This window comes from Emydura macquarii, unplaced genomic scaffold (genome assembly GCF_026122565.2).
Source record: "Emydura macquarii macquarii isolate MOO-44397 ecotype Brisbane River unplaced genomic scaffold, CSIRO-AGI_Emac_v2 contig_1119, whole genome shotgun sequence".
In the NCBI taxonomy this organism is placed as follows: domain Eukaryota; kingdom Metazoa; phylum Chordata; order Testudines; family Chelidae; genus Emydura; species Emydura macquarii.
This window is the reverse complement of record NW_027131256.1, coordinates 16,160,174-16,177,096: the sequence shown is the minus strand read 5'-3', so window position 1 is coordinate 16,177,096 and position 16,923 is coordinate 16,160,174. Positions and strand designations below refer to the sequence as shown.

The window sequence follows — 16,923 nt, the reverse complement described above, 5'->3', positions numbered from 1 at the left end:
GTTTGCAGAGGTGTAAACTGATACCACAGTAAGAGAATAACCAGTAACACGCTCATTTAAAATAAAATGTAGTATCTTTATGCAACCATATAGACAACTGTATAAACCTAAACATAATATATTAGCTATGGTGAATCTGAATGTAAATTAACATGTATGCTGACCTACAGAGTTCCCTTTAAGCAAGTCATTTAAATAATAAAGGAGCTTTCCACAAGTCTTTCTTAGGCTTCTCAAATTTATGCACACTAAGTGTCCTGGAAAAAAAAATCAAATAAGTCACAGCAGTGTTGAGTAACCATGTTACCATGCACTCAGAGTGGCTTACTCACTACATTGATAATGCATGTCATGATACTGTTTTCACCATAATTGCAATGAGCTGTAAAGATATTTCCATTTTAATTTTCTTCCACAGTTTACCATTAACATTTGTTTTCAAACAGTGAACATTGAAAATACTTTCTTTTGACAGGACAGCATCCATAAACACTCCTGTAAGCCTCTAGAGACTTGCCTTAACCTTCTATTTTAGCCCATAATTTTTCTGGATCCACCATTTACTGCCTTGCACCCAGAGACAATAATTCCAAATCACTGTTGCCACTGAAAAGAATAATAGAAGGCCCTGAAAACAAACCATATGTAATTGAATTCAAATTTTGTATGCACCATTACTAGTACTGTATTTGTAAAGCTCTTTCAGATACTCGGTTAAAAGGTGCTATTGAAGTGCCATGTATAAAATATCCAGACTATTTTAGAGGTGGTCACTTTTCTGGTATGCAGAAGTTTTGAATTAAAGATCTTTAATTTTAACAGTAAGAAAGTTTGAATTAGCTCTTATACAAAGAAAGCATGCTGTAGTGACAAAAAAAAGTCTTGCTGCAATCCTTTGCAAGTAATCTATTGCGATAAAGGAGTGGTCCTAAATGAATAGTGACATTAATGAAGTGTTTAGGACCTTGAGTATGTGTCTGTTTATTGTCTTACATTTCTAAATACAGTTTTACAGAGCTTGAAGAATTGGTTATGCACTCCCTTGTTTTCTACCAACTTGGTAAATAAGCACAGACATGTAAAAAAACAGAGATAGGGTATAGATCAGTGTATTTTAATACAGATTTAATAGACCTGGGTGAATACTGCAATAAGTCACACCAGAGTATGACATAAGAGGGCACTAATGCAGGCTACCTAATAGGCTGTCTTGGGTACACTGAGGCACAAGACTGAATGCTTTCAGCCACCCAAGAAATGCACCAATTAATTGCCTACTAATGAAAAATCTGGATGGCTGACTGCTATTGAAATATGGCTCATTCATTTTATTTTTTCAAAAGCTTTTTTAACAGTTGTGTGTAGGTTTAAGCAATGCGTTGTTCCCTATAAAAAGTACTTCAGAGTGAAAGGATAGAGAAGTTAGCAGGGAAAGATATGTACCCTCTCTCTACACTATTCTGAAAACAATTATTTTCCTAATCTTTTATTTTAAATTTTCTTGGATTTTTTTTTTTTAATGCTATTCTCTATCATCAGAAGCCCATTTACCCTTTCAGCAGCAAGTGTCAGATTTAGAAAAGAAAGCAAGTCAAGTCCCCAGGTCTGCAGTGATCTCCACCTATATAGACCCTTGTATCCTACAGAACCCCACTGACTTCAATGGGCTTCCACCACTGCAGAGCAGATTTCAGGATTACGGCCTACATGTGAAATATTAAGCATCTATACCAGGGGTCCCCAAACTATGGCCCGTGAGCTGCATCCGGCCCTCCAACACATTTTGACCAGCCCACTCCCCCTTTCCAGCTCTGCCCCTTTCCACATGGGCCCAGCACACCGCTCCCGGCCCCAGCAGCACCACGTGGTGGCCACTCCCTGCTCCCAACACTGCTCCTCTCCCACATAGGCCTAGCGGTGCCCTGGCCAGAGCTGCACCACTCCCCGCCCCAAGCAGTGCCACGCAGTGGCCTCTCTCCCCTCCCGGTCCCACCGTTTACGCCCACCCCCTCGGGCCTAGCATGCCGCTCCCAGCATCAAGTAACGCCACAGAGTGGCCGTTCCTCCCTCCCAGGTCCATCCCTTCCCCCGTGACGTAGCCCCAGCTGCTCCAGCCCACCATAAGAGGAAGACGGAGGGATGTGGCCTTTGCAGGTGAAAGTTTGGGGACCCCTGATCTATACTTTACCATTCACATTAGAAAGTCTGGCACAAGAAGCTGAAATGGCTACAAACTGCTTCAGAAAAAGCACTGCCAGAAAATGAGACAGTATAAAACTGTCACTTACTACCTCAGCCTTCTATTGCCTCTTTTCAATCCCACCCCTACAAACTGCACTGGTTTTGTCTTCCCCCAAAGCTCCCCATCTCCATTCCATATAATGGGTTCAGATATTTGGGGGCTAAGGGGTTGCTGATAAGATCCCAGCAGTAAACCATGGTATGATGGCACACATCTATGACACCATGAAAAATCAATCCAGCCAATTATGTCATTTTAGAGAATCAATGTACATACACAACCACATTACTCTGTTCTGACTCTATTAAAATGTAGGCACACCTATCTGTAGAAGAGCTATTTGATACATAACATTCAGAGACATCTGTCATAACTGTTAATTAGAACATAAGAACGGCCACATAGGGTCAGACTGATAGTCCATCTAGCACAGTACGTCTTCCAACAATGGCCAATGCCAGGTGCTTCAGAGGAAATGAACAGAACCAGGTGATCAATCCACTATCTCCCATTCCCAGCTTCTGATAAACAGAGGCTAGGGACACTTCAGACCATGGTTTTGCATCCCTGCCCATCCTGGCTAATAGACACTGATGGACCTATCCTCCATGAACTTATCTAGTTTTTTTTCAAACCCAGTTACAGTGTTGACCTTCTCAACATCATCTGGCAAAGAGTTGCACAGGTTGACTGTGTGTTGCCTGATGAAATACTTCCTTTTGTTTCATTCAAACCTGCTGCATATTAATTTTATTCAGTGAACTCTAATTCTTGTGTTATGAGTAATAAATAACAATTCCTTATTTACTTTCTCCACACCAGTCATGATTTTATAGACCTTAGTCATCTCTTTTCCAAAAGTCCCAGTCTTATTAATCCACTATAATAAACCAGAATTGAAATTCCAGTACAATAAAGGACATTTCAACAGAGTAATGGATCCTTCTGTTCAAACACATGGTACCTCTTTGTAATGTGTCCCTATCAGAATATTGTTACCCAGAGACACTGGCTTGTACCACTGTCCATATTAACTTACAACCTATTTATTTTAACAGTTTACTTGTTATTTTGGAAAGGGGCAAGTAACTTCTTTTAGGCAGTTCAACCTCATGGAATCTTTTCTAAGCAATTATCCACACGGTTGCTGTCCTCTCTTTGACCAAGGAACAGGAATATAGTGATGTTAATTAAATTCCACACTACTGAAGAACTTTAGAAAGAAGTACAAGCTTTTTTATTGGTACAAGGGGGAAGGAGGAGGGCAGAGGTTGTGAAGTGGCCTGTGTGTTGGTCAAACTTAACCAGCACAACGCTCTCATCAGGCGCTTAGAATGTTGTGATGGGAAGGTTTCATGGCAGTTTAGTGATAATTTGAGTTGAATGAAGAGACGATATTGTTTAGAAAAGGAAGAAAGTATTTAAATGAGGAAATTAATTACAAAGTTACATAGTATTTAATAGCTAGATGGAATGTTTTAGAATTAGTTTTAAAAGGAGAAAGTCAAATTGAGACAGAATGTAAGTCATTGGGATCTAGAAAAGTAGTAACAGGAAAACAATACGTTTGTGTCATCATTCTTTCTTAGTGAGCAGTTCTGCCGCATGCAGAGTGGTGTTGAGGGCTTGTGTACTCTAGCAATATTTGCACCAGTGCAAACCTGAATGTACATATTCTATATTGATGTAGTATGGTGCTTGCACCTATGCAACTTAATCTGGTTCCAGATATGAAATCATAGCTGAAATCCCGCTTTACATAGCAGCAGCTCATCTACGTTTGGGGTTTGGACTAAGGCATAAATTCCTTGTGTTAGTGGTTTTCAAACTTTTTATTCTGCGAATTCCTTTCCAAATAATGTAGACTACTGCATACACCCATCTGAGATAGGGTCATACCTATGATTAGACTGCCAAGTCTTACTAAATAAAGTGCATTGTCTGCCAATACAGGATTTTTCTCACATACACACTGATGAGAGCTCACATATCCCACTTTGAAAACCACTGCCTTATGCTGAGAAGCCTTGAGACTCAAGGATACTTTCACAAAACTCCAAAGATTATATCTTGAATAAACACACAAATTTGCATTTACTGTTCATCTGGCCAACATTAAAAATCTAACAATATGAAAATAAATTCTACTGACACTCACTTTTATTTGGATTACTGAAAACTTGCCTACTGACTGAAGGAAAAGAAATCGGACCTTTCACACATTCAAAATTGGCACCCACCTCCACAGTTCAAAAACAGAAGAGTAAGGAAGTGGAAAAGGTTTGGTAAATCGCTAGCCAATGAAACTGCAGCAAAATCCAATTGTTTGTGATTTAAACTCTGTATTGCTAATAAAATCCATTATACATTTAGGTATCCAAGTTCCCTCTCTGTTCTTGGCTTCTCCTGTTCTCTATTAATTCATATCCTTGTGTGGGTGGTAGGATTAGGATATACAACTATCACTTCACCAGCATCCTCTTCCTGACACAAGAGTGCATGACAAAACAAATTTAACTGGAAAAATTTAAAATAAAAACCCCTATCCCTGGATTAAGTAGTACACCATTCCCTATCAAAATTAAGAGCCCTTCAATATGTAAGTCACCACTTCTGTCTGAATATTTTTTCCTATTACTGTCGCAAGCAACGGTTAAATTATTATAACTGAAACATTTGACAGATTTTTCAGTTTGTACTTTTGACATTGTGTAGTTTATGTTTATGAGTTTCACACAACAAAGGGAAAAAGGAATGTTCAAAAAAAAGTACAGAAATATGGCTGTAAAACCAGTATCGACCCGTTTTCAACTCATTTTTATTTATGCTACCATAGTGCATCGGACTCAGTCATGGACCAGGACCCTGCTGTGCTAGGTGCTGTACAAACAGAACAAATGGGCAGTCCCTGCAACAAAGAGTTTACAGTCTAAAGTGCAACACACTCAATGTCAAGTTGGCATCTCATTCAGTGAAACAACAGAAAAAGCAAATTACTGAAAACGTACGCTATCTGGCATTCAACTGCTGAGAAAATATGGAACTTTGGTTAATGGCAAAAAACAAAACGAAAAAAGAGTCACCAAGAGCTGTCGGTCAGAAGCTTAGAAAGGAAATAAACTCACTGAAATGTTTTAGGCCAGATATCAGCAACCAGTAAGCTGGGTGGCATTTACATGGGGCAGTGCTTCATCTAAAGGGACTGACTAGTGTCCATTAAAGCGTGCAGGGGAAACAACCTGTAGTTTTCTGGTTAGTCAGTAACGAACCTACTGCCAAGATCCATGTCCGAGGCGATGCAATCCCTACGAAAGGCGATAAGAGGGCCCTGGCCGGGCAGCTGAAGAGACGTTGCATTCAGACAAGTGTTTCCCACGGAGGATCCGCGTCAGAAACCCTCCCCGCCGCCCCGCCATCATCTCCGGCCCAGCCCCACAAAAGTCACCCAACTTGTTTGGCCCCCAGCTGAGGAGAAAACAAGCCAGCACGTGCTGCCACTTCTCGGACGAGGGGGACCCGCAGCTAGCCGGGGTGGCCCAGCGCAGACACACCCGAGCCCTCCCCGCAGCCCTCCGAGCTCCGACTCCGCCCGGCAGACCGGAGGACGGGGGGAGGGAAGGCCGCACACACAGGGCGGGGAGAGGGGCCGCTCCCAGCCACCGCCGGAGAGTGGCGGGGCTCAGCCCCCAACTCCAGGCCGAACCCGCGGGGGAGGAGGGAGGGTGACGCTGCCATCCCCGTCCTAGGGGACGGGACGGACCGACACCGACCGACCGGGCCCCCTCCCCCCTTCGCGGGGCTGGGAGCAGCGGGCCCACGGGGCGGGGGAAGGAAGCGAACAGGCCCCAGGAATCCAGTCGCCCCCCGCCGCGGGGGAGGAGCGGGCCCGCGGTTCTCCGCCCTGCTCGGAGATGCCAGACCCGGGTTAGGGGAGAGGGGCTGCGGGGGGAGGGGCGAGGAGCGGCACGGGGGCGGGGCGGGGCGGCGCTCACCTGGCAGAAGCGGCGGCAATAATACTGGCTGCTGAGCGCGGGCGAGACCCCGGCGGGGAGGCGCGGCCCCGCGAGAGCCTCCAGCTCCTCCCCGAGCCGCTCCGACTCCTGATCGCTCTCGTCTTCCGCCATGCTGCTCCGGCCGCCCTGCGCGTACCGACAAGCCCCCCTCCCTTCCCGGCCCCGACACACCGGATGGCCCGCCTCCTCGCTGCTGCCTCACGTCCGGCACCTCCCACCGCTTGCGATCTTAGTGGCTAATGGACGTGCCAATCATCCGCCAAGGGTCGAGAGGGGAAGGCTGAGACGCTAACAACCTCTCATCTATAACCCCTCCCGTCGCGCCTGCCTCGGCTCGCCTGCGTTTGATTGGATGAAAACTATCTTCAGTACTTCGGTTCTGCCTTGTGATTGGTAAGAAGTGAGGTCAGTCAAACGCAGTACACTTACTTGCCACGTATGATTGGGTTAGATATCCGTCTATTACCGTGAACCTCACGCCCCCTTCCCCTCCGTCGGATTGGAGCAGAGTGCTCTCAATCATAGGAGTTCTGCTGCCCCCAACTTTGTAATTGGTGGGAAGCTGTGCCCATCTCTTTACAATCTAGCCCGGCGACCAGTCCTTCCCAGGTTGCTTTATGTTAACAGCTCACTGATTGGAGGAGCAGACGTTGCTTGGTTACTAAATCCCGCCTACCGCGGCTGGCTGTGGGATCGGGTGGGTAAGTCGGCCTTGGCCCGGCCGGTGGTTGGGCCGCGCCCGCTCGGCAGGGGGCAGAGAGCGGGGCCCGCCCGGCCGGGGCCCATCCGCCCGCCCTCGGTGGTAAGAAGAAGGCCAGTGGGCGGGGGCGGGGTTTGTAAACGGGCCGGGGGGGGTGGAGGAGGAGGAGGAGGTGGCGGTCGGGGTCGGGGTCGGGCTGTTGCATTCCGGTGTGGTGGGACTGCGAGCGCAGGATGGGCTGGATACACTGCGAGGAGGGGGCGGGGAGCGACCCACCTGCGAGGGCCCGACCCTTCCCCCTCCCCCAGCTCTAACAAACCTGTTCCATTCTCACGTGTCACCCCTCCCCTGACACCCACTGTGTGCTGCTTATTGCCGCCCACGCACAGCACCCAGGCACTGCTTCCTTGCCAGCTTCTTGACTCCACTGGGTGGGTTATGGTGGCAAGATGTTAAATGCTCCCCCCCACACACACTTTTGTTAAACCGAAATCACATTTTGCTCCTCGGTAGTCCTCGAGTCATGTAAATAGATTTCAAAGCACTTTACAGAGGAGGTTAAGAAAACAATCCCAGTTAAGAGGAAGTTGCAAGAACAGTTGTTGGCCAGCCAAAGATTTGGCCTTCATCTAACAGTTTTTTTAGACTCTGTCACCATGAAAATTGCCTTTGTCCCGTCCCTGCCTCTGAGCCTACAGCCCAGAGATGGTTTAGAGACCACAATCAATAAGATAGAGGTGAGCTAGAATGACAGAAGTAAATCCATGTAGTTCCTGTTAATGAGAAACTTCACCAGTTATATTAAGGCACCTCAAAAAGAGTGCACTTCTCTTTCCCGTCTCTCTGTTATTCAGGACACAGCTGGGCTAGGGAGGGGAAATCATGGCAATTTATTTCTAATTTAATTTGTGATACTTTATGCACCTTTCTTCTAGCAAGCTATTGAAGGTTGAAAACAACATCTCTGCTAAGCAACTTTTTGTGTATGTTTGTTTAGTAAAATGGTTCCTCATTTCTCTGTTTCTCCTTTCCTTTACCCTGCTCATTCTGGGGACCAGCCCTCACCCCCCAAAAATATGGTTTTTGCTTTATGTGCATAAATAAAGCAATCGAGTTACATCAAACATGTTGGATCAAGACTGCATAACAAATTTGATTTGAGTACACTGGGCTTGCTTGATGCCTGCTTTTATAACGTATTTTGAGGGGTTGTAGAAGACCGTGTGTTTAGGCCAAACAGAGGAAGGTAAAATCTGTGCATATCATTTGATACTTCAAAACTATATGCCCCACTTTGCTACAAGATGGATGCACATTGTCTGTTGATTTCAGTGGGGCCCTGTGCTGGCAGAAGGGACTGCTTGTTCCTTTCAAATGGTAGGAGTATTAGGGTTTTCTGTTGGTAATTGCTTAAGACTCAACCCAGACTCTCATTTTAAAATATACATATTTGGGATATGAGCACGGAAGGGGTGGATATTCTCACATCAGTTCTGACAAAGGTCAAGTCTTTCTATTAACAGTATTTAGAATCGTCCTGTTAACACAACATACTTTGATAAGTGAGTAGCTGCTGGAATAAATGGTACTTTATTTGAAGGAGGTGAACCAAATGAAGCAATGTTTATTCTCAAACAGAAGTTATGCATCAAAGTGCAATGTTTGTTTAATAAAAGTAGTTGGGAAGAAGCTATATTTTGTTTCCTGAACAGTAAAAATTAACAATCCTTCTTAAAGTACACATCATATCTAATCTCCAGTGATAAACTGTTTTAATTTATTTAAAACTGGGTTCTCTCTGTTCTGCAGCTATAGAAACTTTTGAATATTTTGCCCTAGTTCATGAGAAATTTCTGTCTCAACAGAAATCTTTTCACCGTGTCTGGAGGCTACACATCCTTCCATTCATGTAATTTTGTCTCACTTCCTTAAAATGTGTCTGTTGAGGATAATTACCATCTCAGCCAGTTGATGTAAATGTTTTAAAATAGACAGCTGCAGGACCTTGTTTCCCCCACAGGCTGTTCAAGATGACTTACTAATCAAACATCTGAATCATAAGTAAAACTTTGGCTTCCACAGACTACTGTGGGATGTCAGCAGTTGACTGGGATATCTAAATTAGTTTCAAGTTTTTATATGTAGTTTCTTCAGTGCATTTCTGTCAAATTGTCTTCCAGGCGATCATATCTAGCATGTAAAATATTTTGCACATACATCTAAAATGAGTAGAATACATCTAAATATCTAAGTGTAGAGCTTAAAATACTTGATTTATATGAATTTGATACATGTTTCTCTCTTGTTTTAAAAGAACTTTAGTGAAAACAACAATGGAACGATTTGGAGTGAAAGCTACTCCTTCCCGTAACCGTTCTAAGACGGCTTTGTATGTGACTCCTCGGGATCGTGTGACCGAGTTTGGGAATGAACTGCATGAAGAAGGAGGGAAATTGTTCTGTACTTCCTGCAATGTGGTCCTGAATCATGTTCGCAAGTCTGCAATCAATGACCATCTCAAGTCTAAAACTCATACCAAGCGCAAGGCAGAGTTCGAAGAGCAGAGTGTCAGAAAGAAGCAGAGGACCCTGACTGCTTCTCTGCAGTGCAATAGTGCTGCTCAGACAGAGAAAATCAGTGTCATTCAGGACTTTGTGAAGATGTGTCTGGAAGCTAACATCCCACTTGAGAAGGCTGACCATCCATCAGTGCGAGCTTTCCTGTCTCGCCACGTGAAGAATGGTAGTTCCATACCGAAATCAGACCAGCTAAGGAAAACATACCTGCCAGATGGGTATGAGAGTGAGAACCAGCTCCTCAGTACAGAAGACTGTTGAGAAGACTATTTTCAGGATGGAATATTAAAGTTACATATTGATGGTGTGGTTTATTTTTATATTCATGCATACAGTGTTATATTGGTTTTACAGCTTATTTTGTATTATTGTAGAAATGACAATCCATCACCAAAATTAATGATGTGCCACAGACTCTTAATAACCCTATTGTAGAGTTTATGTTCGCCATGATTCAGAACTCATTTTCATGGTAGGGAACATCATATTGCTGACTATGTGAAGGCCAACCATAACTGTGACATTAACAAACACTCACTTGTGCATGGAGGACTTTCCATGCCAACTCAATCACCAACATAACATCTTCATTACATGAGGAAGGACCATGCAGTAGGAATTACCTTACTGCATCAGACCTATGGACCATCTTTGTCCAGTATTCTGCCTCTATCAATGACACGGAACAAGTGCTGTACCATTAGAGTGCAAAAAGCTGTATAATGGCCAATTACATTGTAACCTGCCCACAGAAGCAAATTCTATCTGTTGTTAAAGGTTGACTTAACGCCTTGAAACATGGGGACTTATATCCTATCTAACGTAACTGTGGATGTTTTTGTCTATCTAAATACCTAATTATGGCTTCATTTTTCTCTTAAAGCAAGGAGTAACACATTGCATAAAAGAAAAAGCAGTTTCTGTTCTCCATTTTAAATTTTCTCTCTTGCAGTTTGTGTGTCTCGTTTTAGTAAGTTAACACGATAGTGTCTTTGAGCAAGCTGTCTTGTGCAGCTGCTGGCCTATGAAATGCATGCCTGATCACAGTCCCTAATAATTTAGTTTGCTGTGTGGTTTCCTACATGACAGCAGAAGCAGATCATCTTATTTTCAATCTATTAGCTACAAAGTAGAGCCCAGCTGGAACTGAGGAGGACTCAGGAGTAGTAGTTCAAGAGTCCTACATGAGTACGGGGTCACTTAAGCTCTTGCACTATCATCATCTTTCTGGGTCTTGTGCTTGTAGCAGACTAAGTGACTTAAATGAATTTTTAAAACAGTTAAACTTGATGCCAAATAGCCCATATTCTATGAGGTCACTGTACAGAAAAGGAAACAGCAGAATAAGTGTTACCTGGGTTAGTTTCCATTCCATTCCAGTGCCACAGTTGCTGGATGGCAAAAAAAAAAAAAAAAAACTGTGTCTCCCCCTCTCTCTCTGAATTGTGTTCTTCATATCTTTTTGGGGAGATTAGTGTTATGCCCAAATTAAGTATGGTGGTATTCCACTAAACTTGAGAATCCTAGAAAGCCGTTGGCTGAAGAGAGAAAATATTGTGCAGAGGCACCAAACAACTTCCTTTTTTTGTCTGCCTCCCCTGAGCCCTGGTTCTGTGAGGTGCCAAGCATCTCGCAGGCAGTGCAGCATGCCCTCTGTTCACAGAAAAGGCAGAGAGCTATTCTGCCTTCTTTTTCCTTTGCTTGGTTTTCTCTAACTATATTTCTCATTTTTCTTCTTTTGGCCCATTTCCTTTTAGGGTGCTGACAGCACCATTAATTAATGGTGCTTACAGATGGGGTTGTAGAGGAACACAGACTAATCTTTTAATTTGATTGGTTTCCACAGCTCTCTGTAATGCAATATATCAGCTTAAAGAGAGCAAGCAATTTAATGCTAACTATTTTCATGCCGTCTTCAAGAACTTGTCAGGTGAATGGCTCATTAAAAATGTACTTGCACAATTTAATCTTTTCTCGCAGCTGATTGCTGTGCAAGATGTATTTGTACAGCAAACTGCTGCACCGGTGCTGAGCCCCATTGAAACCAGTGAGTCTTGACACAGAGCTGTTTGCCCATTCAATATCAATTACTGGCTTATAATTTCAGATAGAAATAGTAGTGGGAATCTTTCTCCTGAGTTTAGATGTCTCAATTTGCCTTTCCAAATGTAATTAGCTATGGGAGGTGCTTGTTCTAGCATAAGATCATATATTGCATAGGCTGGTATTGTTTTATATAAATAATCTTAAGCCACATAAAATAAGTTACCACTGCCAATACCCTTTTCTATCCTAAAAATAAGATTGTGTTCTTCCATGATAACTCCTCTTCTTGTTTTAGTGGAGTAATGCTCTCTGCACTTCATTAAAGTTAAATATCTTTGAATTTGTTTTCTTTACCTTCCATACCATTATAGTAAGGTTGAATCACAGAAGGAAAACATTTTGAATATTGAGAAAACAAGTTGGGTATGAATTCTTTAAATCAGTCTTCCATTAAAACAAAGAAATAAAGTTGAGAAAAAAGTTCTATTTAAAGGTGCTAGTTTGAGATGACTAATTCAAGCCCTGATTTTTTATAATTTTACAGGCTATTGTTGATATTATAGTCACTTTACAAAACAAAATTTTATTTTCTCTACTATCAGACTAATAAACCCTCTTCAAAAAGCTATTCTAGCATTATGATTAAGGATGTTGGTGCACAAACTAATGAAACAAAACAAAAATTGTCCAACTGCAATCTTCTGTAGGAAGAAACAAGATGTGATATACAGACAACTTTGGTAAATAAATTATGTTGATTTTTAAGTATCTAAGAGATTGCTACAAATAATGGAAAATAAAGCACTAGTAATATGATTGATTCACCTGATGCCAGCCTTTTAAAAACACTATACTTGTCTACATCTTTATAAAGTGATAAAAACTTGTGGTCTAAAATTAGACCTCTGATATCAATTTACAAGTCTGATGTAATTCTTCATGGGATTTGTAGAATACTTCAGTGTCAGTTTTTCTTTTTTAAGGAAAAGTCAGTTCTAGCAGCACAGCCCTTGTAAGAAACCTTACAGTTGTACAAGTATCTTGGTGCCATCAAATGTTAAGAAAGTGGCCCAAATCATAATTGAAATACAGGGGATGTTATGAAAAGAATAAATAGTCATGTTAATTACAAGGCACATACTGGTCTGAGAGATAATGGGGGTTTATGGTGAAAACTTCCTCAAGCTTCACTGTAGCTGTACTAGTGGAAAAATGATCATTTTTCTCTCTTGAAACTTTGTTTCAGAAATACAGGACATCAGTCCATTATGGCAAGTATTCATAAACAAAGCATTAAAATACAAATGGCAAATTAGAGTCTAAAAAAAGAAAGTTTGACAGGCAAAGTGGTAAGTTAATTTATTGTTTTTTATGGAATTCAAAGAATAATCCAAAATGTGCATTCCATTTTAATCCAGACTGCCTCTCAGACATGCATACTTGTTTTCTTTTAAAATTAGAAATGGGTCCCACTCAAAATCCCAGATCTGAACACCTGTAAACTTTGTCATGTTCAGATAAGAATTTTGCTCTAGTCTAATTACACTTGTGGGGAAATTTCAATCAAAACTTCAACTGGAACTCATCTCTAACTTTAATAAATAATATACTGTATTCCAGGAATTCAGTATTTAATGAAATAGTTAATTTAAAATTCCCATGGGTTTTTCTTACTTCTACAGGAAATCTGCATTATTTTTCCAATTATTTCCTGCTGAGAGAACTCTTAATCAGTGGAGGTGTGGTGGGGTGGTAGAAACTTCTATTTTTTCAATTACCTCTAATATGGTAGAGTTAGGGGTCTGCTATTAATGCTACCATTCAAAAGGTGGCTTTGCCACTGATGCTTTAAATGTGTGTGGTTGTGGTTGTTTTCTACTTTTTTTAACCCTGTAAGTAAGCCAGATTAACTAATTGGCAGCTGGCCACTACTTTGAAATACATTTTTAAAAGCCAGTTTTCAAAAAGAGTAAAAGCTTGGGTAACAACAACATTACATGTTTCACAGTCATTTGTGTATTTATGCACCAGGTTTGTTGCAGTTTGTTCAGGAAGTTTGTGTGTCACTAGGACACAACCAATTAAAATGCTTGATTTTTTTTTTTTTTTTTTTGGAGCGCTAATTAGGTCTTTTAAAAGCATTTTGAAACCTGTAATTTGGTTGGTCATTAGTTTGTAAAGAGCATGAACATTTTGCATAATTAGGGAGAGAATGGTTTTCAATTACGAGAGAGATTTGGTTCTGCAAAGTGTGGAACAGTCTCGTGACAGAAAAATTCATTAGCCTGAAAAGGATTATTTTAGTCTGTGTTTAATATATAAATAAATTTTAAATGGATTCTATGGAACTGAACAGTGAAGCACTCCAACCCTGGTTTGGTTGTTGACCTAGTTTTCAGTGTGTGTCTTTGGAAGGCTGGAGGCGAGATATATTCCTCATTTATTGTGTTCACTTTGTACTCATTGCTAACTTTTATTTGCTCAAGCATGTAACCTGAGCACTCATTGTCTCTGTAAGATTTTCAAGTTGTGTGTCGACCTCAAAAAAAAACATTTTTATAAAGAAAAGTTGAAGTTGACATTATCAGCTCTTTGAATGCATCTTCATTACAGATGGAGTCAAAGAAAGTTTGCTTTAATTACTAAAGAGGCCCTCCTGTACCTGTTTTTTAAACTGAAGATGTTATACTAAGGCCAAATGGCATAGAAAGGCTTGTTTCACAACAAGTTCATGTTAAAGGAGAAAGGATACCCAATGGTTAGGGTGCTAGTCTAGCACTTGGCAAACTAGGGTCCAATTCCCGCTGTGCAACAAACTTCCTCTGTGACCTTGGAAAAGTCACCTAACATCTCCATGCCTCAGTCCATAGGTGTGAAATGGAGATAATGGGTGTTGTGAGGATAACTACATTAAAGACTAAGAGGTGCTCAGACATTATAGTAATGGGCCATAAATATAGTATTTTTTTTCTGTAAAACACATTTTTGTATAAACTACATTATTTTATAAAACTTAAATTTCTTCATTTGTGATGCAATTTATAAAATTATAAAGGTAAATATAGAACAATTCAGAATTACTACGATGCATAAGTATGTCTGGAGATGAATAAAATATTCAGAAGTTGCTACAGTTCAGTGTCAAGGAAAAGCAGCGGCCAGTCTCTGGAATCAGATGGCACAGAGCCTGGAACTGCTAGTGACAAGTAATGGACACCATCATTTGACAACTCCTTTCCAGATCATAAGAATCATATGACTTGTCACATAACCCCATGTCTGTTCTAAAGACATCTAACTCCTAGAGTGCCTATGCAATGATCCCTGGATCAGAAGTTTCATCAATGTTTATAAAAAGTCCTACCTCCACCTTATCATCATAATGTAGGTCTGATAATAACAAGTATTGTGCATTGGCTCAAGAGGACCACTTCTGGTATGACCCAAGAAATGTTATTTTACCTATGTTCTGTTTCCTATTTACATTTCCTGTGGTGACCAGCGGAAAGATTTTTTTCATAATGTAATTACAGTAAAAGCAAAGTTAAAATTTCAAAAGAATGCTTTAAAGGCAAAGCAATCTTATAATGTGGAATTACACCCTGGTGGTTATACAAGAGGAGGTGAGCTTGCACTCCCTGCTTCATGCTTTAAGCCTAGTTTTTATAGTGATTCAAATAATTACAACTACTGATGTCTTGGGAATGTGTTGCTGGTTGGCAACCTTAAACAATATCACAGCAAAACAATAATATAATACAAATAAAACAAATTGTAATGTAAAAAAGGAAAACAAAAACAGTGGAAGATAGGATTGGCTTGTCATGCGTAACTGGGTGAAGCCTTATTTCTTGGGAGAAAAGATTAGGAAGGTAAATGTATCAGCAGACTGGAAAACAGGTGGTCTGTGCTAACTAAGGCCATGTCTACACTATAAAGTCTTGTCGATGGTAGTTATACCAGTGATAAAAAAAGCGCTATAATTATAGCGCTCACGCCCATCTACACAACACTCATTTTATCACAAAAGAGCGTCCACACTTGGCATTCTATTATCAGCAGTGAAAGCAACTTGGCGGCTTCTGCCGCTAGGAATTCTGGGATGGGGAAGAGGAGCACAGAGCATCTTGGGTGCTGGCTCAATGTCCCATGGTGCAATGAGTTTCCGTGCTGTCATTCATTGCGTTGCTTGTAGTCACTCATGCCATTTCCTGCATGCCTGCCATCTGAATCTGGATCCTGCACTACTCTCCACTGTTGCTTTCAGCATTCTGAATACATTGCGGCTGGTCGCACAGTACATCCTGAGCTCCGAATCAGAACAAGAAACTAAGGAGCCTGACCTGAGTGGCATACAGACAAACAGTACTGCATTATTGTTGTCATTCATGGACATTCTGCACACGGTGAACCGTCACTTCTGGGCGCGTGAGACAAGCACTGAGTGGTGGGATCACATTGTTATGCAGATCTGGGATGACGACCAGTGGCTACAGAACTTTCGAATGCGTGAAGCCACTTTCATGGAACACTGTGAGGAGCTCACCCCTGCCCTGTGGTGCAAGGACACCAGAATGAGAGCTGCCCTCTCAGTGGAAAAGCGCGTGGCAATCGCCCCGTGGAAGCTGGCAACTCCAGACTGCTACCAGTCAGTCGCCAATCAGTTTGGAGTCAGCAAATCCACTGTTGGAGCTGTGTTATCACAAGTGTGCAGGACCATTAATCGCACTCTGCTGCGAAGGACTGTGACTCTGGGCAATGTGCATGAAATAGTGGCTGGATTTGCAGCAATGGGATTCTGTAACTGTGGCAGGGCAATAGATGGCATGCATATCCCGATTTTGGCTCCGGAACATCTTGCGACTGAGTACTTCAGTAGGAAGTGGTACTTCTCTATGGTACTGCAGGCGCTTGTGGATCTCCGGGGGCGTTTCACTGATATCAACACGGGTTGGTTGGGAAATGTGCATAATGCTCGTATCTTCAGGAACACAGGCTGTACTGGAAGCTACAAGCAGGGACCTTTTTCCTCAGACAAAAAGACTACAATAGGGGATGTTGAGATGCCCATAGTGATACTGGGTGACCCAGCCTACCCACTGATGCCATGGCTCATGAAGCCTTACACAGGCAACCTGGACAGCAGCAAGGAGCTCTTAAACAACAGGCTGAGTAGGTCCCAAATGATTGTTGAATGTGCATTTGGAAGGTTAAAGGCCTGCTGGAGATGCCTTTATGGCAGGCTGGACTTAAATAAGGACAATATTTCTGTGGTTATAGCCACCTGCTGTGTGCTCCACAATTTATGTGAAGCTAAGGGCGAGAAGTTTGCCCCTGGGTGGACTG

At 42.0% G+C, this 16,923-nt stretch overlaps 2 protein-coding genes across 3 annotated transcripts in view; one reads left to right on the top strand and one right to left on the bottom strand.

Moving 5' to 3' along the window:
- The window catches only part of ZNF654 (zinc finger protein 654), a 65,079-nt gene extending 58,614 nt beyond the window's left edge, over positions 1-6,465 (bottom strand). For both annotated transcript variants that reach the window (XM_067546245.1, XM_067546243.1), the window contains exon 1: positions 6,235-6,465. In XM_067546245.1, the coding sequence (XP_067402346.1) occupies positions 6,235-6,366 (132 nt within the window). In that variant the 5' untranslated portion in view covers positions 6,367-6,465. The remainder of the gene's footprint in view (positions 1-6,234) is intronic.
- Positions 6,466-6,922: 457 nt separating this feature from the next.
- Positions 6,923-11,917, top strand: CGGBP1 (CGG triplet repeat binding protein 1). Its single transcript, XM_067546242.1, has 2 exons — positions 6,923-7,057; positions 9,270-11,917. Exon 2 carries the CDS (start codon positions 9,289-9,291, stop codon positions 9,790-9,792), a length of 504 nt encoding a protein of 167 aa, XP_067402343.1. The 5' UTR covers positions 6,923-7,057; positions 9,270-9,288; the 3' UTR covers positions 9,793-11,917.
- Positions 11,918-16,923: the final 5,006 nt, after the last annotated feature.

Coding starts and splice junctions, on each gene's coding strand:
- CGGBP1 (XM_067546242.1), top strand. CDS start 9,289: ATGGAACGATTTGGAGTGAAAGCTACTCCTTCCCGTAACCGTTCTAAG.